Source organism: Dryas octopetala, chromosome 3 (assembly GCF_963921425.1).
Source record: "Dryas octopetala chromosome 3, drDryOcto1.1, whole genome shotgun sequence".
Taxonomy (NCBI): domain Eukaryota; kingdom Viridiplantae; phylum Streptophyta; class Magnoliopsida; order Rosales; family Rosaceae; genus Dryas; species Dryas octopetala.
In genome coordinates, this window is record NC_141368.1 from 27,908,692 (window position 1) to 27,934,761 (window position 26,070).

Here is a 26,070-nt window from a genome sequence, read left to right on the forward strand (position 1 = left end):
TAATTTAGTCCACGATTCCGCCGCACCGGCCATACTATTGCATGACCCATAGGTGGAGATCATAACTTGTTATTCCTAGTCTTAGGTCAATCTCAACCTCAACGTCAATCAAGGCAAGGGAGTCCTCATGTATTGAAAGAATGGGGTAACAACCTGGTATGGTTTCTCAAAGCTTCAGGCATCTTTATCTCACCAAATGATTCAGTGACCATATCAAAGGACACAATGAGACATTCTTCCCAGTTTCTGTGACGAGGTACAAGCCAATGTAGAGCATCACTGACAAAAACATGTCTAAGAGGTTTAGGGTTTTGTTGAGCAAGACGAAAGGAACCAAGAAAAGCAACATCAACTAGACTAAGAGTCTTCCAAGAGCCTCTGGGTAAGGAGTAAACCTAGCTTAACCCCAAATGGGGTGTCCCCAACAGAACTACTAGAAGAAATATTACTCAAAATCCTCAAAACCTTTATAATCATTGGTCTGCGAATCATAGCCAAAGGTAGAATTTTGTATAAGCCTATCATCACCAATAATATGATCCCTGATAAAGGGGAGTAATAAAAATGCTAGGCAAAGTCACAAATTTTATAACCGAAGGGTTCCAAATTATTGTAGGGACTGGAGTAAGCAATCGTCATTAGCAAGGCAAATGAGGTCGTTACAAGTTCCGACCAGATTGAAACACTCACTTGAAGAACTAACTTTGTCTCTTAGGTAGGGAGGTTTGTAAGGTAATTTGTAAGTGAAAGGAGTTATAAACTTGGTATTGGTATTATTGATAATGGCATACTCACCACCAAATCCAAATCCAAATCCAAATGCAGATGCAGCAGGCTTATCCCAATACAACAAGAATGCATTATCTTTGAACTGCCTTAGTAGAAGGAGACTACCAACATCATCATCGTTTCTATTTTGGTTTTGGTTTTGGTTTCGACTGAGATGGTCGCCAATCAAGGTAGAGCTTTTGATCAGACATCTCACCACGTTACACTTGATTACAGATTTGACGGACGGCAACCTCTCCAGGATTTCGCCTATGATTTTTTTAGGAAGATGCTCTTTCACTGAAAACTAACGTTCTTGTCATTACTTTTTTAAATTAGCTGCTACTGCTTTGAATTCTATGACTATATTTTTGCTACTGGTCTAATTCTAATTGACAATTATAATTTCAGGATTTAGGGATTTTATCTTCTTCTACTTTATGACAATAGTTTTGATCGAGCACGGCCACACCGTACAGACGATGACTATGTTTATGTTGTTGCTGACCACCTGGAGACCACCGCAGAGATCTCAATTTGATTCACAATTAATAAAATGTCTTAACGATTACAAACCCAAACTAGCCTTTATATAAGAAACTAAACTCATTCTGTTTCTGACTAGGAAAAGTAAATATTAAGTCCAAATTAACTAAAGGAAACTAACCTAGAATTAGGGGTGGGCAAAAATACCAAAAAATCGAGTTTCGAATCAAACCGATCCGATCGGTTTGGTTTGGTTTTTTTTTTTTTTTTGATTATCAAACCAAACCAAAGTTTACGATTCGATTTTGTTTTCAATATTGAAATTTGTGGTTGTAACCGAACCACACTTATAATATATATTAATTGGTTTATATATAGTTTTAACACCTATTATAGAGTAAATTAAACCCCCTATTATAATTTATATATGTTTGTATATATCTATTATAGTTTATATACTTTATATTTATATAGTTTATATAGTATATAGTTTATAGTTTATAGTTTATAGGTTTAGTCTATAGTTCGTATATATAGTTTATAGGTCGCATCCTTCTCTCTCTCTCTCTCTCCTCTCCTCTTGGCCGCTCTCTATCTCACTTCCATCTCTCTGATTTTGATATTGTTTCTTAGCTTGTGGTTATGCGGTTATTCGAACCAACCAAAAAAAAAGCTCGGTTAACCGAACTTGTTGGTTTTGGCTAGGGACAATTTGGTTTTGGTTCTTCAATTGGCCATTTTGAAAATTTTGGTTTGGTTATGGATATTGCTGTGGTTTGATTTTTCGAACCGTGCCCACCCCTACCTGGAATCCAAATTGCAAAACCAAAACATGAAAACCAAACTTTCCTAAAGGTAACTAGTTGATGAAACCCACATGGCCCGCTGCCCAAATCACCATTTACATCACAGCAAATGGTATCTGCTAGTATGGTTGCTATGCAAAATCTGTAGGCAAGGCAGCGGGATGTTGATGCTCTATCATGGCAATTGGAAAAAATCAAAAAATAATATCTATCAAGGTATTTAGGAAATTATGAGTGTGTTTTGAGTAAAACCAAATTAAGAAAGTTCATCAATTTTTGGAGTAAGAGTGAAATTGTCCTAGAAATGAAGTACAATAGACTATTTCCCAAGTAAAATACAAAGTGTTCAACACTTTTTAAGTTTGATCATACCAAATTAGCTTGAACTAGTACTTAGCTGTCTTGAGCTTTCATAAGGATTTATTATTTTGCAATTAGGATTAGTAAAAAGAGAAGACTAGTTGTCAACATTTTATGTCATTGGGTTGCCAAGGATAGAGGTCACTTCACATGCCAACACTACCAATGTCGATCAAATAGAGACTTTTTCCTTAGCCAACAATTCAGATATGCAGAAAAGTATACACTTGCAGTCTGCCAATCGGTCCAGACTGAGAAACATATGTGTACATGTTCCACCACAGAAGAGGCAGAACAGAATCTATAAAACACCAGCACACTCAAAAGCACAAAATCAAATTCAAACGAAAGCCATGTATCTCTTAATTTCCACTCTCATTTTGCTGACCATTGTTTCCAACAACATTGTCAGGGTTATCAAATATCTCCTTAAAGCATCCCAGTTTTTGCCTTAATTAGAAGCCAGCCCATCCAGCAGGTTGAGAAGCTGACTTGCTCTCCATAACCTTTGCATCGCCAAAGCGCTGAGAACTATTTCCTTCACCCATAGGTCTTGATATCTGTGTGCTTCCAGTGGGCACAGCAGTAAAACTCTCTGCTCCAAAACCCCACGATTCAAAACCAGTTTTTACTTGAGTGGCTTGCTTGTTCTGGTGACCATTTCTTGTCCTGACAGATTTGCTGGTGTTGTCTGTTGAAGAAGGCTGCAGAGGTTTGGGCTCCTCTACAAACGGCTGCCATGACTTTGGCTCTGGACTTGAAGTTTGCTGGAGTTCCCAAATAGTTCCTTCAATCTTCTCCCTCTGCTGCAGAAGTAATAAATTCTATCAAGTAAATAAATACTAGAGAGGAAACAACTAAAATTTAAAAGTCAAAACAGTTGTAAAATTAACACACAAATTATTCAAAAGATACCGGCAAATTGACAGATGGCTGGACTCCAGGTGAAGATTGATTTCTCAAAGCATCTTTATTCGGTGACGGTGTTTTAGCAGCAAGCGTCTGCTTAAGCTCCTGTAACTCCTGCCTTTGAGATCGGCAGATGGCAGATAGCTTTTCAAATTTGGAAGTTATTTCAGCCTTTTCCAAGTTGGCTTGCTTCAGCTGCTCTTTTAATCTCTCTACTTCAGCCTCTAATGCTTCTTTTTCTGATTTCTTATTACTAGCTCCTGAGCTGAGCTTCTTAGTATCAAATTCAGCAACAAAAGAGTTAAATGCTGAGTCTTGAAAACTAGTTGCACTCTCAGATTTAGATGCCTTTGGCTTCTCAGCAGCATGGTCTGTATCCTTCTGAAAGAAACTTATTTCAAAGTCCTTTGAAGGTCCATCCTCAGGCTTATGCGATTTCGCATGCGAGTTTTTCCGTGTAGCATAAGTTTGTGCATTTTCCTCTTTTATAGGGGCACTGTTCTTGGGTAAAGGATGAATCTCCAGATGAACCCCTTCAAGTTTAATTGTGTTGTGACTGGATGGTTCATCATCAAACTTAGGTATACTCTTTTCTTCAGCAAGTGAGTTATCTGCATGCTGAGTGGACCAGAATGCACCAAGCGGTGCTCCACCTCCCCCTGCCCTAGACGTAGTTGACAATTGTGATGAATTTCTAGCTGATTCTCCAACTGAAGGTGGTGGTGGTGGACTTCTACGAGGCACCGGGGATGACTTGTTTGCAGGCTTTGGAAAACCTGCTGATTTGCAATAAAGGAGTCACATCAAAACTGACAGCTTCAAACATCAATTCTTTTTAATTAATATTTTTGATCTTATACTCTTAGAAGTTTCAATAGAGTAGTGATACTACTTTCAAAACTGAAAGCGGAATTTGTTTGACAGGAAGAAAAAGGTAGAAATAAGGTTTAAACGTCAAAGACAACAAAAACCACAATGTCAAGCACTTCTTAGAATTGCAATTGAGTTCTGGCATAATTTCAACAAGGATCATTGAGGACCAAATAACAAATTCATTCCATACAGGTAACAACGAAGTTTTAGCTAACATGTAATGCTCTGATGTTCCCATCCTCACCTTCATGTTTTTCATAAGAGTTCATTTCAGGTGGCCCATCCGGTAAAGACTTCTGTAAACCAACTGGTATCTGCTCATTAACACGAAACCACACCTGCCAGCACCAAGGGGGGAAAAACATTAGTAAAAAGTGTTAGAATTTTCACACCTACTGTTGCATGGACGCAAATGATCTAAAACTAACCTAAATTCATGGAGATGAATGGCCAATCAAGCAAAGCGCTTGCCTGCGTGATGTCTGGTCTGTCGTCTGGTGAAGCCTGAAGCATATCTCTGATTAGATCTGTAATAGACGAGCTGTATTTGGGTAACTCTGGAATGCGATAGTTTCCATTTAAGATCTGCAGCTTTGACTCTCCATCGAATGCACTTTTGAAGTAGCAAATGCGAAAGAGAAGGCAGCCAAGAGCCTGCAAAAAGAAAGTACAGTCTCAGCTCTCAGTAACATTTGAAAAATAATATTTAACTGTTTCAAAACTTCTGAGTGGTCTAGAGGACCCAATTGACTTACCCATATGTCTACTTTCTCGTTTAAAAGTTCTCTCCGAAACAGATCCCACATCTAATTCAAAAGGAGGAAGAAATGAATCAAACATTTTTAAAAATTGAAGATTACATGTTGAGGTATTGAAAACAAGTTTTTGGTTCAACCTCAGGGGCTCTATAGGCAGGTGTTGTGTGCTTTCTGATATTGTCTTCTTCAATACCCATTTCTTCAGGCTTCTCAAACCGCTTGTGATTGGTAGAGGTGCTTCCAAAATCACACAACTTCCATATTCCATCAGGCCCCAACAGAACATTCTCAGCTTTCAAGTCCCTGAACATGCAATTAGGACATTAAGTATCAATTATTAAATGTTTATTGAGGAGTACATGAATATAAAATTTATCTTTCATTAATATGACAATTTCTTAATCATTCTCACTTTAAATGATCAGATCTATTCTCATTTTCATCTTACATGGGATTAAAACAGATTACAATGGATGGGTAATGGTTTGAAAAAAATTATGTTTCAAGTTTCAACCAGAACAACAATATATCAAGATTATTAAGCATCACTGACACTGAGTTGTTAATGCATCTGATTGACAAAACAAGGTGAACCATAATCATACCGACATTGTCAATATAAGAATTGTTAACTGAAAGATGATGATTACCTATGAGCAATGGGTGGGGACTGAGAGTGCATTGCAAAAACCGCATTACACACATCTCTGAAGATTGCAAGCACCTGTTTCTCATCGAAAAAACCAGCTCCTCTACTTTCCAGTACAGTAACCAAAGACTTTTCACAAAACTCCATGACAAGGAGTGCTTCCTTTGTGCGCCCCATATCCAAGATGGTATGGGCATGGAGTGTGACAACATTGGGATGTCCTCTGAGTGACTTCATGACCGAGATCTCCTTCATCACCAACTCCAGCAACTCCTCATCATTACATATGATGTGCTTCAAAGCATACTGCTTCGACATATGCACGGCGTCCCGCGCTAAGTAAACGCAGGAGAACCCTCCCTCGGCAATGGCATTCCTCACATGAATCTTGAGATTCCCAACATCAATGGACCGGCCTTCGAGCCCAGTTGGCTCCTTATGCATGAAAGGCTTGAACCTCCACATGATGAATGTATGGATGGATGGATGGATACAAATACAATGAACACCAAAACACTGCGTAGCAACACCATGCATCAAAATTAAAACCCATTAAAGAAAATCAAAACCCATTAAAGATGATCACTTATTAAAGCATTTACATGAATCGCCAACTTCGAATTTGTTGGGATAAAGAAAAACTGCAAGTCGATCACTGTTTCACTAGCTAACCCATTAATTCATTTTAGATATACAATTGTTTCATGTTTTCAAATGAATAATAACCTCGATTAAATCCTGAAATCGATGTTTGAACAAAAAGCAGAACCCAGAAAAAGAAAGTAAATAGCAAATGGATGGATCTGAAGCTACAAAAAGGATCAAATTCCTAGAAGCAGATCTGAAGAATGAAGCTGAAGCAAACACAATAATCAATGAAATGGAAATTAGACCGGCCGTTGTGGGTGTACCTTGAGGTATTAGATTGGGAATTGGGTTTGGAGCTTCAGAGAATCAGAGATCTAATATGAAGAAGGGCTTAGATTACGTGCTCATTCAGACTCTGTGTCTCTCTGAAAGAGCCTTTTGTCCAAATTCTTTTATTTAAAGAAAGTAAGAAACACAAAAATCATAATATAATAGTAAAATTATTAATTAATAATAATATAATATAAATGGAAAATGGATGGAGAGAGAGAAATGAAGGTGGGGCGGGCCGGCGGCAAATCGAAATGGCAGTATCTACTGGGCCTCTATATAAGACCTGCTCCATGTACCTGGGCATGGGTTCTCTGCTTTTGCTGTAGGAACCGGTCTAGATCAGGACCTATGACTATGAGATCATTGAGGAATGACCCTTGTCACCATTACGTGTAATTAGACTATTGGGAGATGACTGGTGTCGTAATTTGTTTGGGGATGAAATTTTTCCATGCTGAAATTTTAATAACAATTGTCAATTACAGACTTACAGTGACTAGTCTTGCGGCACGCGCTAGGACATTGGCTGGGTTGGGACCCAAATCTCGGACACCCCCCCTTCCCACCAAAGAGCGCAGTAGTTTCATGACACGGATCGATTTGTCAAAATCCCAAATTGATCACTAAATAAGCTTTAAAGGAGGTATATATGTTTAAAATTCAATCCAAAGTTAAATTAATTACCAAGTTGGTTAAAATTATGCAGCGGATTAAACAATTAAAACAACTGATCAACTTTTACATCAATCACAAACAATTTGTTGACGCGCAAAATTTTTTATTGAACCACGGAATCTAGTCCACATAAGCAATCACTATGATAATTTGAAAAGATAAATTCATTTACAAGTATAACTCAAACTAGACTCATTCTAGATAGTACACTCTTTGAAGAAGTGGTCCTATCTTTCGTCTAAACTTTTTTAGTGGGTCAAAACCGTTTCATTTGCTTTTGGCCTTAAATCTGGTTGCTTGTTTTATTTCCTATCCTATTTTTAGGTTGGAGATGCAAGTTGCATATGCAATTGTCGAGTGCTTGGTAAAAATTTTGTTATGGGACTTAAGTTTTGAGCCGGATAGACTTTTAGTTAAATTTTTTTTCTCATTTTGGCTTTTTACTTAAATTACCCATAAAATTATTTACTTTTATAAATTTGGTTGGATGTTTAGAGTAAATTTTTCTTTTTTAAAATTTAAGATGGGTTTGTTAAGTAGATATTGTTGTAAGTATCATTAATTATGTGGATGTCCATTATCATGTTTAATATTTATCTCTTATATTTATCTAGAGCAATTGTATAGATAATTAAGAGAAGTCCAATACAATGTAAAATAAGAGACCTTAAGGGTTTATCTTTATTCATCCAAGAGCCTATAAATAGAGGTCTTATTGAATGAGAAAGATATTCTGATTTCTTCCCACTTATCTCTCTTGTGCTCTTTTATATATATTTCTCTTTTTTTTTTTTTTATAACACGTTATCGACACGATAGTTTCTCTTATATTATTTTATTTTCTTATAAACTCTTCTAGATTTAAGAGTCATATGGTGCAACTTGCTTTTGACCAATTCTCTTAATCTTAGAGTTGTTCTATTTATATGTTTATGTTTTATTCATTTATTGTCGTTCTCTACTTAGCGAAATTATACAGATGTTTTACCTCAATCTTTGAAAATTCACGTCAATCTTTGCAAATTCAGGATGATGTGCACAACAACTTGAATGGTGTTTAACATCCATAAACTACCAATGTGCTATGTGGATATTAAATTTAATTTTACTCAATAAAAGCACAATTGTTTTTTTTTTTAATGAATGCAATTACTAGATTGGTTGCTTTGGCGTATTGCAAGTGGGTTAAAGAATGCTATATAGGCTGTGTTGTTGTTGGTATTTCATTGGTGTTGTTGAATATTGAGATGGTTTTATTCTACTTCCTTTTTCTATATACGTGCAATTTATGAGATTTGAGATAAACATTTGACAGTTTGTTACGAAAATAATTTATAATTCATCGATATGCATGTCTATTTATGGTTTACGGTTTATATCATTGTCATTGCAACTCTTATTTATATATGTTATGTGACTTATGTCTTTTTGTTTTATGTATAAAAACACATATAATATTAATGTTATATAAGAAGAATTTAAACCATCAGAACTAACCATGCTAACTAATTACTAACTAGTTATTAACTTAATACAAAACTAACCATACTTTTGGGCCCACCACATAACTAATCTCATAATCCGAACCATTCATTTTTTAGGTTATACTTCAAAAATCATCATTGTAAAAAATCAAGTACATTAGAAATCATTTAGTCATCTAATTGTGATCAAATAAATAGACAGTTACTGTTTTTAATAAAAGCATATAAATAATTGTTATCATAATCAAATGGCTAAATGACTTTCGATTTTGAGATTTTTGATAGAGATGATCTTTGAAGTATGGCCTAAAAAATGGATGGTTCGGATTTTGAGATTACATTATGCAGTGGGCCCAACAGGGTGGTTAGCTTTATATTAACATGCTAATAAGTTAGTTTTAGAGCATTCTTGTATATAAGAAGAATCTAAATCATCAGTATTGCTTCTTTGTTTCCACATTTTATATAAGGTTAATCTAAGGCAATACAAAGCCCTGGAACATTACAAGAGACCCAAAGTTCTACAACTCTAAAGTTAAAGTTTGCTATCATTTTATTTCAATTTATGAGGTATTTTTACCAAACAAAACACTTGCACTATATTCTGACTCCTTATATTAATATCGAACTTTGATTGTATAATATTGCTCTAAAAGTTTTGTGATCAATGGCCAATCGTGCTCCCTTTTGTTTAATAGTCATTAGTTTATGTCTTTGATAAACACATGTCAATCGTAACTTATCCAAAGACTTCGTGTGGAAGCATTATGTTTAGATGTATACTTATATATATATATATATAGGTCTATTCAGGTGTCAAGCGCTTGGAGACCATTGCCGAGCACTCGGTAGTGCAAAAAAATTTTGCACCGAACGCTTGGACCTGCTTTTTCAGCATTTATATTATGGTTTAGCTCTGGAATTTGCCCAAAATCTCAAAGCTAAACCTTAACATAACGCCTCCATAAAAGGCCATTCTATATCCTATGAGGAGATAGGGTGAACCCATCTGCCTATGCCCTCAAAACCAGGAGGAGGAAGCAGAGCTAGCCTATTTTAAAAAATCTTCGCCGAGCTCTAGGCATAGCTACCGAGTGCTCGGTGGCACGTTCGCACCTGATCGAATCTGTATATATATAAAGGAATTACACTTTCAATTTTTATTGTATCTCCAATAGATTTATATGCCAGATAACTTCATTACATTTTATGTTAGTTATTTAATGTGATTTTACTAGTTCTTTTAATTATGGTTATTTTTTTAATACTCTATACATATTGTACATGTTTTATGAACAGGACTAAAAGTTCCTTTATACTTGAATAAAATCAATTAAGGGACAGAAGATCTTTAATTCTCATTAAATCAATTAAGGGCTAGAAATTTCTTAATTATCATGAAATTAATTGAGGGCCAAAAGATCCTCAATCCTTATTAAATTGATTAAGGGCTAGAAGATCATTAATCATCATGAAATTGAATGAGTAACTAGAAGTTCCTCAATTCTTTTACAATCGAATGAGAGTCAAGAGTAACTCAATTCTTATACAATTAAATGAGTGCAAATGTCTCAATTCTTATCAAATTATTGAAGGCTCAAACACCTTCACATTTATTAAAATCAATGGGGCCCTAAAGTTTCTCAATAAAATTGGAACCCGATGCTACTCAATTGAATCAGAACATAAAGTTCATTAATCAAATAGAATAAAACTTCTCTATGTTTACATGAATGGAAACCAAAAGTTCTATGTTACTTGATTTCTTTTATCAGAACCAGAAGTTTCCTTATTGCAATGTTTTACAGTTGCAATTGTTATATTTAATTCCTTGTTTTAAATCTTTGCTTTAAATTATTTTATTCATATAGACCTATAGTCCTAAGCATCGAACCTGAAGTTTCGAGTAATCATGTAATTAGATAAGGACTTGAAGCTCCTTGGATCTTGCCATGTTATCAAATCATAAACTTATTGGTTTTTTTAAAGAACCTGAAGTCCTATGAGGTTTAAATATCCTGATATTCAAAATAAGGCCTAAATACATATTTTAAAACCCAGAACTTAAAGTTTTGGAAATATGTTAATATAAACGTGGAGTTCATGTTATGGATCCTAATGGAATATATATATTATAAACCCAAAGTTTGTATATTGTCAACATTGATTGAATCAAAAGTTCTACATCGAATTTAAGTATACGTACAGTTAATTTTGGAACATGAAGTTCCTTATTCCTTGTTTTTACTCAAGTTCATGAACATTAGGATTAGAACTTGTAGTTCTACATCAAACAGTCAAATCATAACCTGAACTTCTTTGACTCTTTGTTCATTATCCGAGGTATGAAACTTGGAAAATTCGTAGAGAACCTAAGTTTCTTATACTTCTGATTGATTAGAACCTGCAGTTCTATGTACATTATTACCCAATCAAGTTAAATTCAAAGTTTCTTGTTTTTCATACTCTATGTTATAGAATCAAATTGAAGAAGAAGATCTTTGATCTATTATTCCATTTAGAACTCCAATTTTCACAGTTCAATATTTTTCCTTATGAACCTGAAGTTCTTGATCAAGTTTTGATTAAGCTAGAAGTCTTAATTCATACAATTAATTAAAACTTATAGTTCTATGCTTTAACAAAGTTTAAGAACCTGAAATATATTCTACCTATATTTTGTATAGGAACTTGAAGTTCCATGACTTTTAATGAACTTAAAGTTTCATAGCTTTAATTTAGAACATGTTGGCTTATGTTCATATTTGTTCTCTGCATTTTTTACATTTTCTTATATTTTCTTATTCATTAGAACATCATTTTATGATTATTTACCTACTTATTTATTGGTTGTATCACAGTATCACTTTCTCATTTTTTACCTTATTTAATTTATTGATTATCTTATTATAACCTGAAGTTGTATCTAATATGATATGGAGTTAGATGCTGAAGAATTATTTGAAACCAGAAGTTTTATATATCTACAAGTGAATTGCAAGCCTAATTATGTTTCATCTTTATATAACCTGAAGTTATATAAGTACTTGATTTTGTATAACCACTCACTCTATTGCTTTTTATTTATGCATTTATGAATATTTTCAGCCGTTAGGGGAAGAAATATATAACCATTCATGAAGAACGGTGTGAAATAACATAATATGCATCTACTTTTCTATCATCTAGTCTTTATCACATCGTTCACTAGGAGAATGAGATATGAATCTAGTGGATGCATTTATTCAAAAGCTAGATGCATATATATATACAACAAAACTGCAAAGTCACATATGCAATTTTTTAAATATGCCTACGTGGATTGATGTCCTAGCATGGTAGTCCATCAATTTAGCAGAAAATGATTTATTGCATGCTTGAGGCATGACGAATCTATAGGTTCCAAAGTTTAACTCCCCAGAAGTGGAGAGTATATGAAATGGTCCACACAAACCCAATTAATTAAATTTAAAGATCTACATTCTTTACACAAATCATCCTTAAAAAGACTATAAAAGCCCCCGAAGAAACATGGGTACCTGATTACAAAGATATATTTCTATTTAATGCATGCAAATGAGAATTGTTAGATCATTGATATATTGATGATTGTTTATATATAGTAGCTACTAAAAATCATTAAGGGGTTTAATGATGTGGAATGTCGACAAAATTAAATGATTGGCCAAACTAGAAAGAGGCAATTCTAATAGAATTGAACATCATTAAAAACGTAGAATAATAAGAACATATAGTTCAAACATCTTGAAAGTTATAGAGTGTTTGAAATAAAGTGAATGAAATCACTATATATAATGGCACAAGGTTTCTCTAAAGAAATATGGGGTTGTAATTATGAAAAATATATATTCTCCTGTTATAAATGCAACCGCGTTTTAACAAATCTGGTAAATTTAATGTGTTTATTACATATGGTGATTTACATACCATATGAAAATCTTTAAAGATTATGAAATGCTTGAAGTATATCGCCAGAAGCGATTTCCTAAGGGATATAGCAAAAATTACTAGTAAAATCATGAATTGAAAACTATAAAGTGCCATGAAATATTATATGCTTGAAGCAAATCCTTGAAGGATTAAAAGAACCTGAAGCTCAAAGTATGCACTCAACTTTATCACCATGAATATGGTCAAAATTGCTTCATTGAGTACTTTGATTAAAACTCGAATTTAAAAAATGTTGCAACATATATATTCAAACTCTTGAAAGAAGTTATGAATTAATTGAGGGTTCTGAAGAGCTCTAAAGATTATCGAATGCTTGAATATTGGATTTAAAATAAATGTCATTGGGAAATGAAAATAGGGTCTCGAGTTGCAGATTGAGTATTGTGCTACTGGAATTTTTATGCACCAACGGTCGTTTGGTCTTGGCATTGAGAATGATGACTTGCTTCCTAAGGAAGATGGAGAAATTAAAAATCTTTGGTACAGAAGCACCATATCTTAGTGTAATTGGTGCCTTATTCAATTTAGCACATTGAAGTAAACAGAATATAGTATTGTTGATTGTGTCATGTAATTTTTCCAATACTCAAAAGTATTTCCATAATAATTAATCTCTTTTTGTCATTATTTTGATATCCTTATCTATAATAGAGAGAGAACTGTTTTTAACCACTTTATTTTGTTAGTATTGCACTATTGCTCTAACCTCAACATGAATTCCATGGATGATGACAAGCATATATCCCCTGAAAGTCTAGAAGCCATATTCATACAAGCATTGCCAAACTTTACTCTCTAGAAAATGGGATATGAGATATCACTTTTTGCTGGATTATTGAGCCAGTCAAATTAAAGCTTGTTGTTATCAGAGGGAGCATCATGCTATTTTGTGTGTTGTACTTTTTTTTTCCTTCAACTAGGTTTTTTGTCCCATTGGGTTTTTCTTAGCAAGATTTTAATGAGGCAAAGCGCATCCAATATTGTATCAATGATATTGCAAAATGGTGCACTCTTTTTCCTTCATTTTGGTTTTGTCTCATTGACTTTTTCAAACAAGGTTTTAACAATGCAACCTTCACTGATGGGAGAAATATATCAACATCAGGGAAAGCGTGGCATCAAACAAAGTGATCACATTGTACTCTTTTCCCTTCATACGAGGTTTTTATCCCATTGGGATTTCCTGACAAGGTTTTAATGAGGCAGTGTCGCGCACTCGCCATAGTTATCAGAAATACATGAAGATTGTACTTTTTTCCTTAACTAGTCTTTTTCCCATATAGTTTTGGCTAATAAGGTTTTTAATAAGGCATCTGTCATTGATTGGTGGACATTCAAGTGAAAGTGTTGTAAGCTAGTATCATTAATTATATGGATGTCCATTATCCTGTTTATATTTATCCCCTATATTTATCTAGAGAAATTGTATAGATAATTGAGAGGAGTCAAATTCAATGTAAAATATTAGACCTTAAGGGCCCGTTTGGTTTAAGTTTTGAAAGCCTGAGAATGGGAAATCAATTTCATTTCCATGTTTGGTAAGTACATGGAAGAAATCATTTCCTGACCTAAGAGAATCTTATGCCCTTATTAGAGGGAAAATAAAATCCTTGCTCCAGCTTGGGTTTTGTTTTCACTCCTCTTGGGAAAACATTTATTGCTTCTTTTTTGGACAAAACTAACCCTGTTATTATTTTAAAATGTCATCTCTATTGTCATTCTTTAAATAAATAATACATGATGGTATAATTGAAAAATTGACACTTTTTATTTCTAATTCTTGCACAAATCAAACATGCGAATGGAAATAAAAAGGTAATTTCTGGTTTATTTTTCTAAGATTATCAAACACAGGAAAGGGAATTTTCCTTTTCCCCCGAAAAATGCAAAGGGATTGATTTCCTTGGATGATCTTAAGAGCCTATAAATAGAAGTCTTATGTGAATAAGAAAGATACTTTGATTCTCTCTCTTGTGCTCTTTTATATTTTATATTTTCCTTTTATTGTAGGTTTATTCGCACCAATGTTCTCTGAAAATAAGATTTTTTCTTATTTTACCCCCCGAATTTTACAAACTCTTTTAGTTCACCATATTTCGTCAAGTCTGTCAATAGCTCCTTTAAAAAAGCAGACGTGGCCGCCTAAGTAGCATGAATGAGCCCTTTTAATATTATTTAAGATGCCATGTGGATAAACAATTAATAAAAAAATGTAGGTTTTCATTTTGTCCATTAGTTAATTTTAAAAAAATATTTTTTAAAAAACTATTTTTAAGAAGTTTACACTGTTCATTTTAAAAAAGTATTTTACACAAATTAAAAAAACTAAAATTTAAAAAGATAAAAGAAATAATTTCAAACAAAAAGGCAATACAAGAAAAAAAAAAAAATAGAAAAACCCCACCCCACCCAGCCACCAACGCAACACCCCTCCCTCTCTCCTCTTTCTTTGTCATCACTGAGCAAAATGGGTTTCCCACACCCACTTTGCTTCTCCTCCTAATCCCATTATTTCTCACCACACCCACCTCAGCCGCCACCTTCAACTGCACCACCACCTTATCCCCCAACTGCCACGTGCTCATCGACTACGTCACCCCAAACGCCACCACCCTCAAATCCATCAAAACCATTTTCAACATCACCCACCTCCGCTTCCTCCTTGGCCCCAACAACCTCCCCCTCTCCACCACACCAAACCTCTCATACCCGCAAACCATCGAATCATAAATCCCCTTCCCCTGCCTCTGCTTCAACGGCTCTGGCACCAGATCTAGACCAAGTCGAAATCCAGTCACCGGGTTGGTGGGGTGAGGTGGTTGGCCCGAAAGAGGAGTTGCCGGTAGGGGGCGGCGGCTGGGTTTAGGGTGGGGGATATGAAGTTATGAACTCTCTTTTTTTTCTTCTGAACTTTCTAATTTCTAATTTTTTAGTTTTTTAATTTGATATAAATTAAGTTTTAATTGACTTTTAATTTTTGTTATAAGATCATTTTTTATTAATTTTTTGTACACTTGGTGTCTTACATACCAAAATGCACATCCACGTAAGTGCTATGTCAATTTTTTTGGCGGAGCTCGTGACAGATTTGATGGAATATGATAAATTACAATAACTTGTAAAGTTTGTGGGGTAAAGTAAAAATATTAAAATTTAAAGGGATAAAGTAAGAAAAAATCATATTTTCAGGGGGTATTGTGCGTAGGGGTGAAAACGAACCGAGCCAAGCCGAATACTACCATGCTTAAGCTTGACTTGTTTTAAATTTTTCGAGCTTAAACTTGGTTTAACTTGTTTTTTATACGAGCCGAGCTCGAATGAGGAAAAAAAAAATTGAACCCGATACGAACTCGAAAAAATATTAATTTTTATCAAACATTTTCTTCTTGAAAGCATTATAATATGTTAATTTAACTTAGAGTTAATATACATTTTTAATTAAATTAGATAGACACCAAATATTTTTTTAAAACACTATGTAGATGAATATGATTTCCATGAAATACAACTGTACTAAATAATTCCATTTAAACATTCATAACTTATAACACTTGCAAAAATTTTCATTAAAAAAAAGACATAAGATAGTAGAAGTCTTATAACTAAACAATACAAAAACAAAGTAAGAAATAAAAATAACAAATTCTCATATAAGCTTTAGAAAATGAGGTATAAAACATATAAACTAGAAAATACGAATTACTTATAAACTTTTTAAACCAAATATACTAAAATTCAAGCTTGATTTATTTCTTAAATGAGCGAGCCTCCATTAGATCTATTTTTTTACGAGTCGAGCTTAAAACAAACCGGAGAGGTAATACAGCCCTAATTATGCGAATAAGGCTTTATTTTATAACAGATATGACATTTTTTTTTATTTTTTGGGAGCCCGTAAGCTTTCGATTTTCTTATTTTTTTTAATTTTTGGAGCAAAAATAATGGAGAAAGAGAAAGAAGAAAGAAAGTCGCAAACCCATACAATAGTGAGAAGACAAGAGTGGTGTGGGTTCTCCAGTGGCACTGATTTCTCCTCCGACCGCCACTAATTTCACTCTTTATACTCTCCAAAACCTCTTCTACACGAAACGCGAACACAGAAGACACACTCTTCAATCTTCAACCTCGTCGTCGTTTTGCGATTTCGTGCCGTGTCGTTTTGGAGCTGTTCGGACCTCAAATCCTCTGTCAGAGCATATTCGTATTCGCTGCCAAGTTCAGTGTAGAAAGTATTGGGTTTTGGGTTTCGATTTTGATTGAGGGTTTCAACTGCCCATGGACTACGAGCCCTACGATAGCAGCGGTAAGTTTACTTTTAAGAGATTCATTCTTTTCAGTAATTAGGGTTTACTTGAAGTAGTTCTTTATTTGCTGAATTTGGGTTAGGGTTTGAATTTTTAATTCTGGACAAAATTCTATTTTTGCCGCTCGGAACAGTATATGGGGGTTCTGGGGTTGGTTGCAGTGAGCGGATTAGGGTTTCCAACTGTAATTATGGTGTTTAGTGATAGAAATTCAATTGCTTGGTGACTTTAGCTATGCCATTGTGACAAATCATGAGGTTCTGTGGTGGACTGGTAGCAAGTTGTTGCTTAAGTTGTTGCTTTAGACTATTTGAGTTTGAGCCTTTAATGTTGGAGTTCTTGTATCAAATATTAAAAAGAACTAAACCTCAAATTAACTTCAATTTGTATATTTTTTTTTCTTTAAATTGATTAGTTCTTCCTGGTTTTCGAAATTTGGGTTTCCTTTTGAGTAAAAGTTTATGTGGGATTGATGCTTTTTTAGGTTGCTGTTGAGAGAGAAAGGAGGATTTGAAATCAATTTTTCTACAATTCACACAATTCATTAGTTGACACAAAAATTAGAATAAGAAAGAGAGAATTGTTTTCTATCATACAAAAGAAATTAAAACGAGAAGGAAAAAAAAGAAAGGGCGGAAAAACAATTAGGAAAAATTAAGGAGCTGTGATGCAAATTAAGAAATATATATATCTAAATTTGCTAAAGAAAATTGAACTAAAAATTTAATAGAAATGATTGAACTCATAACTTAAGAGATTAATTTAGCATCACTAAGCACCAGACGGTTGATCATGTCTTTGAAAATTACTGCTGCTGACCATATTTCAGAGTTGTAGGGGAAAACAAAAAAGAAGGAATCGTCCACATTGTATGACATTGGTTTTGCTGATCTCCAATGGTTTACAAATTATTTGATAAGAGAAACAGTCATACTTTTAAGCATGATTATGTATTTGTTATGGCAAATATGCATGTTTTTGTTATCCCACACAGTGGAACCTTTCCAGAAGGATATTGTGGGTGAGAATTTATGTAGAATAAGGGCATCAAAAGTGTATGCCAGCAGAAGAAAGCCTTTGACTCCCTGCATGAGGACACCTATGCATGTATATGGTTTTTAATCTGTCTACTGTCTGAACTTTCTTTCAGCGTTTTCAGGCACTAGTGAGTATGTTTCCTTGGAAGTTTGGTTTTACATCTAGGGCCCATTTGGCATTGCTTTTAGAATTGTCAAAAGAACTTTTGGTAGCATTTGGAAAAAATAAATAAAAGTGCTTCTAGGTTATAAAAGCGCTTTTAAGAGGTTTTTTGAGAAGCACTTGACAGCTGCTTCCTCATGAAGCACTTCCAAGTGCTTTTGCATGAATTACTTAGAATTTTTATAAAAATTTGTATATGCTTCTTAGCAGAAGCGCTTCCAGTAAAAGTGCTACTAAGTAAAAGCGCTTACTAAGAAGCAGTGCCAAACGGGCCCCTAGTTTCAGTTACTAAACAAAAGCTTCTGTTGTTTAGATATTATGTTATGCCTTACCGTAGTTATGATATCTTATAAAAAAAAATAAAAAAAAAAACCTCAGCGGTGCCATTTTGCTATAAATTTTTCCCGCACTGTGATAAAGCTAGTAGTTATGATATAATACATGATTTGCCATCTCATCTGTATCTCACCATTGTATGTTGATTGTGATGTACCTAACAATATGCTTCCTGTATCATGCAATACATTATGTATTGACATATCATATGATACATAGGGTTCTTATTTGAAGTTTAACTGGGTTCACTTAAAGATGACTTGAGAGCTCTCGGATGCTTCTTTATTTTGAATTAAACTTCACTTGGAAAGGCAGTTTAATGCATCTTGAGGGCCAAAATGGTTTTGGAGATGTTCTATAAAAGATGAGTTCTTTGAATGAGTTCTTCATTTTAAAATGCAGAAAATATATATGAAGGCAATCATCTTTTTGGGCTTGATGTGTAGAAGTTAATCTGCTTTTGTTGTCAACCTGGTTAGTTCTTGGGTGTTTGCCTCTTCCAGAAATTAGAGATTTGGCTCTGAGAAGTTTTATTTTCAAATTTCAATTAAATTTTTTTCCTATACATTTGTGCTTAAGGACCTATTGAGTAGAAGCTTGCAGAACTGTTTCCATGCATTGATTATAAAATCAGATCATTGTATATCACTGTTGGTTTGTCATGCATTGGCAACCTGCAAGAAGCTTTCTCTTTTTTATTTTAGTTTTCCACATTTGTGTAAATTCTGGCCATGTTGCAGACCTCATCTCATTCACATTATTGATTTTATGTTGCATTCATTCTGAACAAAAAAATAAAAGTGCAGGAACTGATGATGATCTTCCTCCATCACACCAAAATAGAATTCCTAGAGGAGGAGGGGGTCGTGTTGCAGGGAATGGAAGATCTGCTGTGGGTTCCGTCCCATATCCTAGGACGTACGGCGAACCTGATATGGAAGCACAAATTCACCAGCTTGAGCAAGAAGCATACAGTTCAGTTCTAAGAGCCTTTAAAGCTCAAGCTGATCTCATTACTTGGGTACTTCAGTCATTTTTTTTTTTTTTTCTCATGGTCTAATATTTTTAAATTTGTTTGATCCGGTTTAAATGACTGCTACGTGAAATGCATTTTCTTCAGGAAAAGGAAAGTTTGATAACAGAACTGAGAAAGGAGTTGAGATTATCAAATGAGGAGCACAGAGAACTTCTAGGACGGGTTAATGCAGATGATGTCATACGGAGGATAAGGTATATGATAGATTTAAGAAACAAGCTTTGTTGTCTAATTGAGAAATGAGACCTAGAATTTGGCTACTTTGTCTCTTTTGTCTTTTAATGGGTGCTGTGTTGGGTGGTTCCATCAGGGAGTGGAGACAGGCAGGTGGGGTTCAACCGGGCATGCTCAGTACTGTTCAAGCTGTTCATGATCCATTACCCAGTCCTACTGTCTCTGCATCTCGCAGGAAACCGAAAATGACTCAATCAGTACATTCACAATCCTTCGTTGGGCCATCACCACCGTTTCACCCACAGTCAGTTATAACATCCCACCAGCCATCTTCATCTACTGCAAAAAGAGGATCTGTCCCAGCCCCAGCCCCAGGAGCCAAGGGCAAGAAACATAAACCGGTGAGTTGGGGATTATGATATATGGAGTAATACATAAAAGAAGTTTGCAAGTTTTTTATTTATTTGCTTGTTTTCCTTTTGTCACATTTTGTTCTCAGGGTCAAATTTTAGCTGGTGCTTCTTCAATGAAGCAGTATCCTTCCTCAGGTCCAACAGGAAAGGGTCAAGTTTCTAATAGAGTTTCATCTAGTGCCATTGTGAGTGAGCCTGCTGAAGGAGCAACATTTGATCCCTTGATTGGAAAGAAAGTAAGGACTAGGTGGCCCGATGACAACAATTTTTATGAAGCTGTTATAACTGACTATAATGCAGCTGAGGTATCTGTGGCTCTTACAAGTCTTTTATACATAAGATGTTCAGTTTGCAGTAAAGTTATGAACCTGACATTTGTTTTTCTTTTTTTCTTTTTTTAATCTTTGTCAGGGACGACATGCCCTAGTCTATGATATTAATTCTGCAAATGAAACGTGGGAGTGGGTTAATCTATCAGAGGTATATTTGACGCTTTTTCCCTAGGATTTGAAGTATTCTTGCTAACATGTCATTTTCATTACATATATTTCTCCAAATTGTGCCTTGTAAAGCTATAAATACCAGATGTGTATTTAAGTGGTGAGATGTGTATCGAAAGCTGAACTGTCGATGCTTCAATATTTGGGGGGGAGGATTAGAAATGAAATCCAAACAGTATTTGGCCAATTGGGTGCTGTCAGCTGATTAATACATAAATTAACACAACTTGCTCCAAGTAGTGCTTGCCCTATTCTCCTAGCCTCCCACCAAGTACTTTGCATTTTAGATTAATTTATTTTGGAATGATTTTTGTGTTGATATTGATGAATATTTTGAGTTTTAAGGTCCATAGATTTTTAATGTTATATTAGTGCTGGTAAAAAAATTCCCTATGCAGAAGAAATGTGGTAAAACAAAAAAAAAAAATTTAGATAAAAATATGATTTATGCTAAAAAGAGATGTTTGTTGCTTTCAAGACTTGACTTAAATATGTTGTCATGATAGCAAGGGCTTCAGATCTCTCTCTCTCTCTCTCTCTCTCTCTCTCTCTCTCTCTCTCTCTCTCTCTCACATTAAGTTCTAGCTTTTTGGTGGATAAAATGTAAAGGAGAAAAAAATAAAATAAAATAAAATGTAAAGGAGAAAAAGGTATATGATTTTTGGACTTGCCATCCTCTTAACTTCTACAGTTCAAAGTGCATATCCCGTGTTTGAATGATGAATGATTGGATTTATCCCTCTCAATAATGATATTTTAACTTCAGATGTTATTCATCTCCCTTATGTTGGCTTATAATTATTTATGCAGATATCTCCTGAGGATATTCAATGGGTGGGTGAAGATCCTGGAATCTCACATCGTGGGGGTTATGGTGGGTCAGGTCATGGGATGAATAGATCAGTTGGCCGTGACTCTCTTCCAGTTGCTGGAAGAGGTAGAGGGATTCCAAAGGGTCAATTGAGAAAAGATTTTCTGCCATCACAGAATGGCATTGGAAAGAAGGCTCCAGATGATATACAGTTGCTTCACACAGATACTTTAATTAAGGAGGTTAGTAGAAGCAGGTTGATCCAATATATATAGTCAATAAATTTGTTGGTTTCATAATTTCATTTCACAAAGCTTCAATTTCTGGTAAATTTTGACAGGTAGAGAGGGTCTTTGGTGCAAATCATCCAGATCCAGTTGAAATTGAGAAGGCAAAGAAAGTGTTGAAAGTATGAATGGCAACCTTAGCATTCGTTTTCTTTTTTCTTTTTAATTTCATCAGAAGGCTTTCCTTTTTATTTGCACAACTGATCTCTTAACTTCACTCTGTGCAGGAGCATGAACAAGCACTTATTGATGCAATTTCAAAGCTTGCTAATATTTCTGATGGTGAAAACGGTAAGTCTTGTTCATCTTTGTTTTGTTTTTCAGAGCTTACCTTCCTGCATATCAGCTAGTAATTAATTAGTGCCCACCAATTAGAGCCTGCTTAGGGTTTAGGATTTAGTAATTAATAGTGCTCACCAATCAGTTAGTATTTTTATATGTTCAATTTGGCACCTATGTAGAATGTCTCGGAAATAGAATAGCATAGCAGTTGTATTAGCGTACAACTGGATCTTGATGCCTTGTGCTATATTTGACATGAGTTTGCTCACCTTTGTGCTTTATTTCTAGTGTGATTTTGTTTCTTGATGCCTCATCTTGGGCCTTTTTCTTTAAACTGCAGAGGGTGGTCACCAGTTCTTACAGCAATCAATGGATCGTGAATGAATGGATGACTGGATTAGATTTGAATCAGTAAAGTGCACAGTTGTGATTAAAAGTCTGAAAGTGGGCAACAATAAGATAGGCAAGCTATTAGGATGCAGAAAGAAGTGAGAAATATCTGGTTTGAAGGCCACTATTTTTGTACAATGATATCTTTATTATGTAACCCCCAACATGTTAAAACTCTGGGCTTGGGTCTTTTCAGGATAGGCATTATTGTAGGATGGGAATTGCTGTAGCTGGGTAATAATTTATTTTTGATGCTTTGTTAACCTAGGAAAGGGCTGATGCTTGTGTAATTTATTTATAAATAGTGGAAATTAAGTTAATTAACCTAGGAAAAGGCTGATGCTTGTGTAATTTATTTATAAAATAGTGATTAGTGTGCCCTCAAGTGCAATTTATTCTGACTGCCCTTCTTGGTTTTGCAGCTTTTGCTTTAGTTAGATGGTAGCTGATGTGGTAATGTTATATAATTAATAATATGAGGTGACATGGATTTTGACTTTTATTTATCTTTTAAGTAAAACTGTACAATTAAAAAAACAAACAAAAAACTAGGGAGTCTCCATCCTTGTACCAGCTGCCATCTAAGATGGTTAGTTAATGTGGTTAGATTAATGTGTACAAATAACATTATTGAAATCTTCATTTCTGGTTGGCCAATGGTTCTCCATTTTCACTTTAAAAATAAAAACACTGCAAAAGCCTTCAATTACTTGGCTGGAAAATGAGTTTGGGAGGCAGATCTGATCTGCCATGACGTTGGAGATGAGAGGGGAATGGTTAGCGTATATATGGATAATTTTTTGTTGTTGAAAATTGGCGTTCTTGTGGTGTTGGGTATTTCAGTTGGAACATGCTGTAGAGATTTGGACGAGGAGTTTGGAGGCGGAGAGGACGGTGGTGAACGGAGAGAAAGCAGGTGTTGGGGATGGAGAGAAGTTAATTATTTTTACTTTTTTATTATGTTTTAATAAAATATAACAGTGTTAACACTTCTACAACTATTTTTTAAATGTAAAGACACATGTCATCAATAAAGATGCAAAGGCATACCTAATCAAAATCAAGAACTAATAATCTGTAATCAACTCAATCTTAGCAACTAAATAGACCAAAAACCAAACCTCCAGCCCCCTTTGGCAATCCCATTGACTAAAGACCAAAAACTAAACCTCTAGCATCTAGGAAAACTTCTATTTAGTTCATTTAATTTAATAATTTACTGAATAAAACCTTATAACTTTTAAAATTCTAATTAAAGTCCAATAATATTGTAACCATTCCAAATTACATAACATTGGTCCATTAGTTTCAATTTTTTCACACATACTAGGTGTTGAACTCTTGGCGATTATTTTCAAGTGTTAGACAATGCATTTTTACTTATTCTCAAACCCTGGTTTGTCGGCTTTATATTAGGTTTTAACTTTATGATTTTTTACAAACCTCATTCTTTACCCTAAAAAGGTATGAGGTGAATCCGTACCTTATACCCTCAAAAAATAAAAAAATAATGACATATTTCTTTGACAAGGCAATAGTCAAAGGGCTTTATTTAAAAAAAATAAGAACTTTATTTGAGGAAAAAAAAAGTCATAAGGTTTTTTTTTTAAATAAGAAATGTTAGAATGACTAAACTCTAATTTTCTCTTTTTATTTTGCTTAACAAACTTTTATTATATTTTCTAAAAGTATAGTGGGTTGCTGGGTTTATTCTATTGTTTGTATGTGAGCCTCAACTGTTACTGGGCTAAATATATCTATGTATATCTTTGTGGCCTGGGCCCAATGTAAATTCCATATATATATATATATATATATAATATATAGCTGTGGGCTGAGAATTTTGAGGCCCTTAGAAGTGTGAGGCCCTGTATGGTCCCACCGTTTAGCACCGCATCAAATCCACTCTAGCTTAGCAACTAATTTAAGTAAATTAACAAAAAGTCATAAAAAATTACAAGTTTCACTGAAAAATTCATGTAAAAGATCTATTTATTTTGAAGAAGTGATTTAATACTAAACTTTTTTCCCGACTCTAATGTAAAACTCACAGAGTTACACTTTATCTTGTTATAATGTAGTATGTAAATAATTACACTTCATTTTGTTATAATGCAATATATAACTCTATAACATTATAATTTTATAAAATTACACTTTATTGAATAATATGGTATTAATTGTTGAGAAATTTGCACATTTACCACCTAGACTATAACGGGTATATGCATTTACCACTCAAACAAAAAAAAAAAAATTTACTATTTGCAATCAATACTTTGCATGGGAGTGTATTAAAAAACTTTTTTTCTCATAAAATATTTATTTAAAACTTAAAGTAAATTGAGAAAAACTAAAATTTTAAAGTTAAGAATAAATAATTAAAACCCAAACCCCACCACCTGTATCCCTCCCCTTTCTCTAGCCCCTCCCCTCTCTCCGACCTCAGTGACACACTGGTGAATCTGCACCATACCTCTCCCATCTCCTTTTTTTTTTTTTTTTTTTTTTTTTCTTTCTCCTCTCTCTCTTTCTTCCTCTCCCCCTCTTTTTCTTTCTGTCTGTGTGTTTTCCAGGACTTTGATTGAGAAGGAGAAAAAGAAGGGTCCCAATTTTTCGATCTTTTTTTTGAGAAGAAGCTGTGGCAATTTATTAATCAAAGATCAGTGTACACTGCTTCAAGAAGCCATAAAGGCAGTACATCAGTCCAAAAACAAACACCTATGTGGGTCTTAGCAAACTGAGCTAATTGGTGAGCCACCAAACTTGTCTTGCGACTACGAAACTGGCAGGTAGCCCCTGCAAAGGAGGCCAAAAGTAGCTTAATTTCCTCCACTAAAACTCTATCTGCATGCCTACAGGGACCTTCCTTAGTGATACAACGGACTGCAAATTCCGCATCCATTTCAAGTATAATGCGTTGAGCACCCAAATCCATTGCCAGTGTGAACCCCAGCACCGCGGCAAGAAGTTCAGTGACGTGTGGCAAGAAAGATCCTGGCACCTGCTTAGTCGCTGCCACCAAAACATTGCCAAAGCTGTCGCGAATTACGGCACCCATCCCGAAGCGCCGATGTCCACTGAGAACGCCCCCGTCCACATTGATTTTCACTATCCCCTCTGGTGGTTTTTCCCACTGGCCTGGCCCAGGTTGCACACACCTCTGCTCCACCAAACTCGAATTAGCTTCCTTGAATTCCATTGCAAAATGAACCAAACGGCAAAAGGCTTCCTCAGGCACCTCTCTTACATTATTATGGACCCAATTATTCCTCAAATTCCAAATACCACAGCAAAGAAAGGCAAAGAGAGTCAACTCATCCATGGAGAGAACCCTCTGAGCATATTGACATAAATCCATAACAGACCCCCCCCATTGGCCACCCCACATCCGCACTCAAAAAGGATTGTCTCCAGATGGCTTTGGCAGCTTTGCATTCCCAGATGGCATGTAAGGAAGTCTCAGCCCGATGATGGCAACAGGGACAGAAAGGATCGGCACGAATCTTACGCTGAAACAAGTTAGCATTGCAAAGGAGAATTCCAGAACACTAGCGCCACAAGAAAAGCTTGACCTTTCCAGGAATTTTGAGCTTCCAAACCCCCCACCAGAAGCCTTCCTGAGAATTATGGGAAGATCCCTCTGCACCCCCAGCCCTTCGTTTCTCAGAGACAG

At 34.9% G+C, this 26,070-nt stretch overlaps 3 protein-coding genes across 5 annotated transcripts; 1 reads left to right on the forward strand and 2 right to left on the reverse strand.

Annotated features, from left to right (window-relative positions):
* Positions 1 to 2,523: 2,523 nt before the first annotated feature.
* On the reverse strand, positions 2,524 to 6,680 carry LOC147292226 (Protein kinase superfamily protein). Of its 3 annotated transcripts, none has more exons than XM_086238644.1 (8): positions 6,521 to 6,680; positions 5,611 to 6,125; positions 5,098 to 5,263; positions 4,958 to 5,008; positions 4,674 to 4,856; positions 4,447 to 4,540; positions 3,336 to 4,105; positions 2,524 to 3,226 (listed from the first exon to the last, which is right to left on the reverse strand). In XM_086238644.1, exons 2-8 carry the CDS (start codon positions 6,072 to 6,074, stop codon positions 2,876 to 2,878), a joined length of 2,079 nt encoding a protein of 692 aa, XP_086094770.1. In that variant the 5' UTR covers positions 6,075 to 6,125; positions 6,521 to 6,680; the 3' UTR covers positions 2,524 to 2,875. The 3 variants fall into 3 exon arrangements, with proteins under 3 accessions (XP_086094770.1, XP_086094771.1, XP_086094769.1); XM_086238645.1 differs by having other exon boundaries at positions 2,524 to 3,223; positions 3,336 to 4,108; XM_086238643.1 differs by having other exon boundaries at positions 3,336 to 4,108.
* Positions 6,681 to 16,570: 9,890 nt separating this feature from the next.
* On the forward strand, positions 16,571 to 22,800 carry EML4 (Emsy N Terminus (ENT) domain-containing protein). The gene is made up of 10 exons (XM_086235258.1): positions 16,571 to 16,964; positions 19,308 to 19,522; positions 19,622 to 19,731; positions 19,848 to 20,112; positions 20,211 to 20,429; positions 20,536 to 20,604; positions 21,435 to 21,677; positions 21,776 to 21,844; positions 21,950 to 22,013; positions 22,345 to 22,800. Exons 1-10 carry the CDS (start codon positions 16,937 to 16,939, stop codon positions 22,386 to 22,388), a joined length of 1,326 nt encoding a protein of 441 aa, XP_086091384.1. The 5' UTR covers positions 16,571 to 16,936; the 3' UTR covers positions 22,389 to 22,800.
* Positions 22,801 to 25,050: 2,250 nt separating this feature from the next.
* LOC147292228 (uncharacterized) lies at positions 25,051 to 25,755 on the reverse strand. Its single transcript, XM_086236152.1, has one exon. The coding sequence runs from the start codon at positions 25,753 to 25,755 to the stop codon at positions 25,051 to 25,053; it is 705 nt and encodes a 234-aa protein (XP_086092278.1).
* Positions 25,756 to 26,070: the final 315 nt, after the last annotated feature.

Excerpts from the sequence above, each read along its gene's own strand:
- LOC147292226 (XM_086238643.1), bottom strand. The coding sequence starts at position 6,074 with ATGTGGAGGTTCAAGCCTTTCATGCATAAGGAGCCAACTGGGCTCGAA. Across the intron at positions 5,009-5,097 it reads CTGCCTATAGAGCCCCTGAG|ATGTGGGATCTGTTTCGGAG; the intron begins GTTGAACCAAAA and ends CTTTTGAATTAG. Across the intron at positions 3,227-3,335 it reads AGCCATCTGTCAATTTGCCG|CAGAGGGAGAAGATTGAAGG; the intron begins GTATCTTTTGAA and ends TTACTTCTGCAG.
- EML4 (XM_086235258.1), top strand. The coding sequence starts at position 16,937 with ATGGACTACGAGCCCTACGATAGCAGCG. Across the intron at positions 16,965-19,307 it reads CGAGCCCTACGATAGCAGCG|GAACTGATGATGATCTTCCT; the intron begins GTAAGTTTACTT and ends ATAAAAGTGCAG. Across the intron at positions 20,605-21,434 it reads AGTGGGTTAATCTATCAGAG|ATATCTCCTGAGGATATTCA; the intron begins GTATATTTGACG and ends TTATTTATGCAG.
- LOC147292228 (XM_086236152.1), bottom strand. The coding sequence starts at position 25,755 with ATGGATTTATGTCAATATGCTCAGAGGGTTCTCTCCATGGATGAGTTG.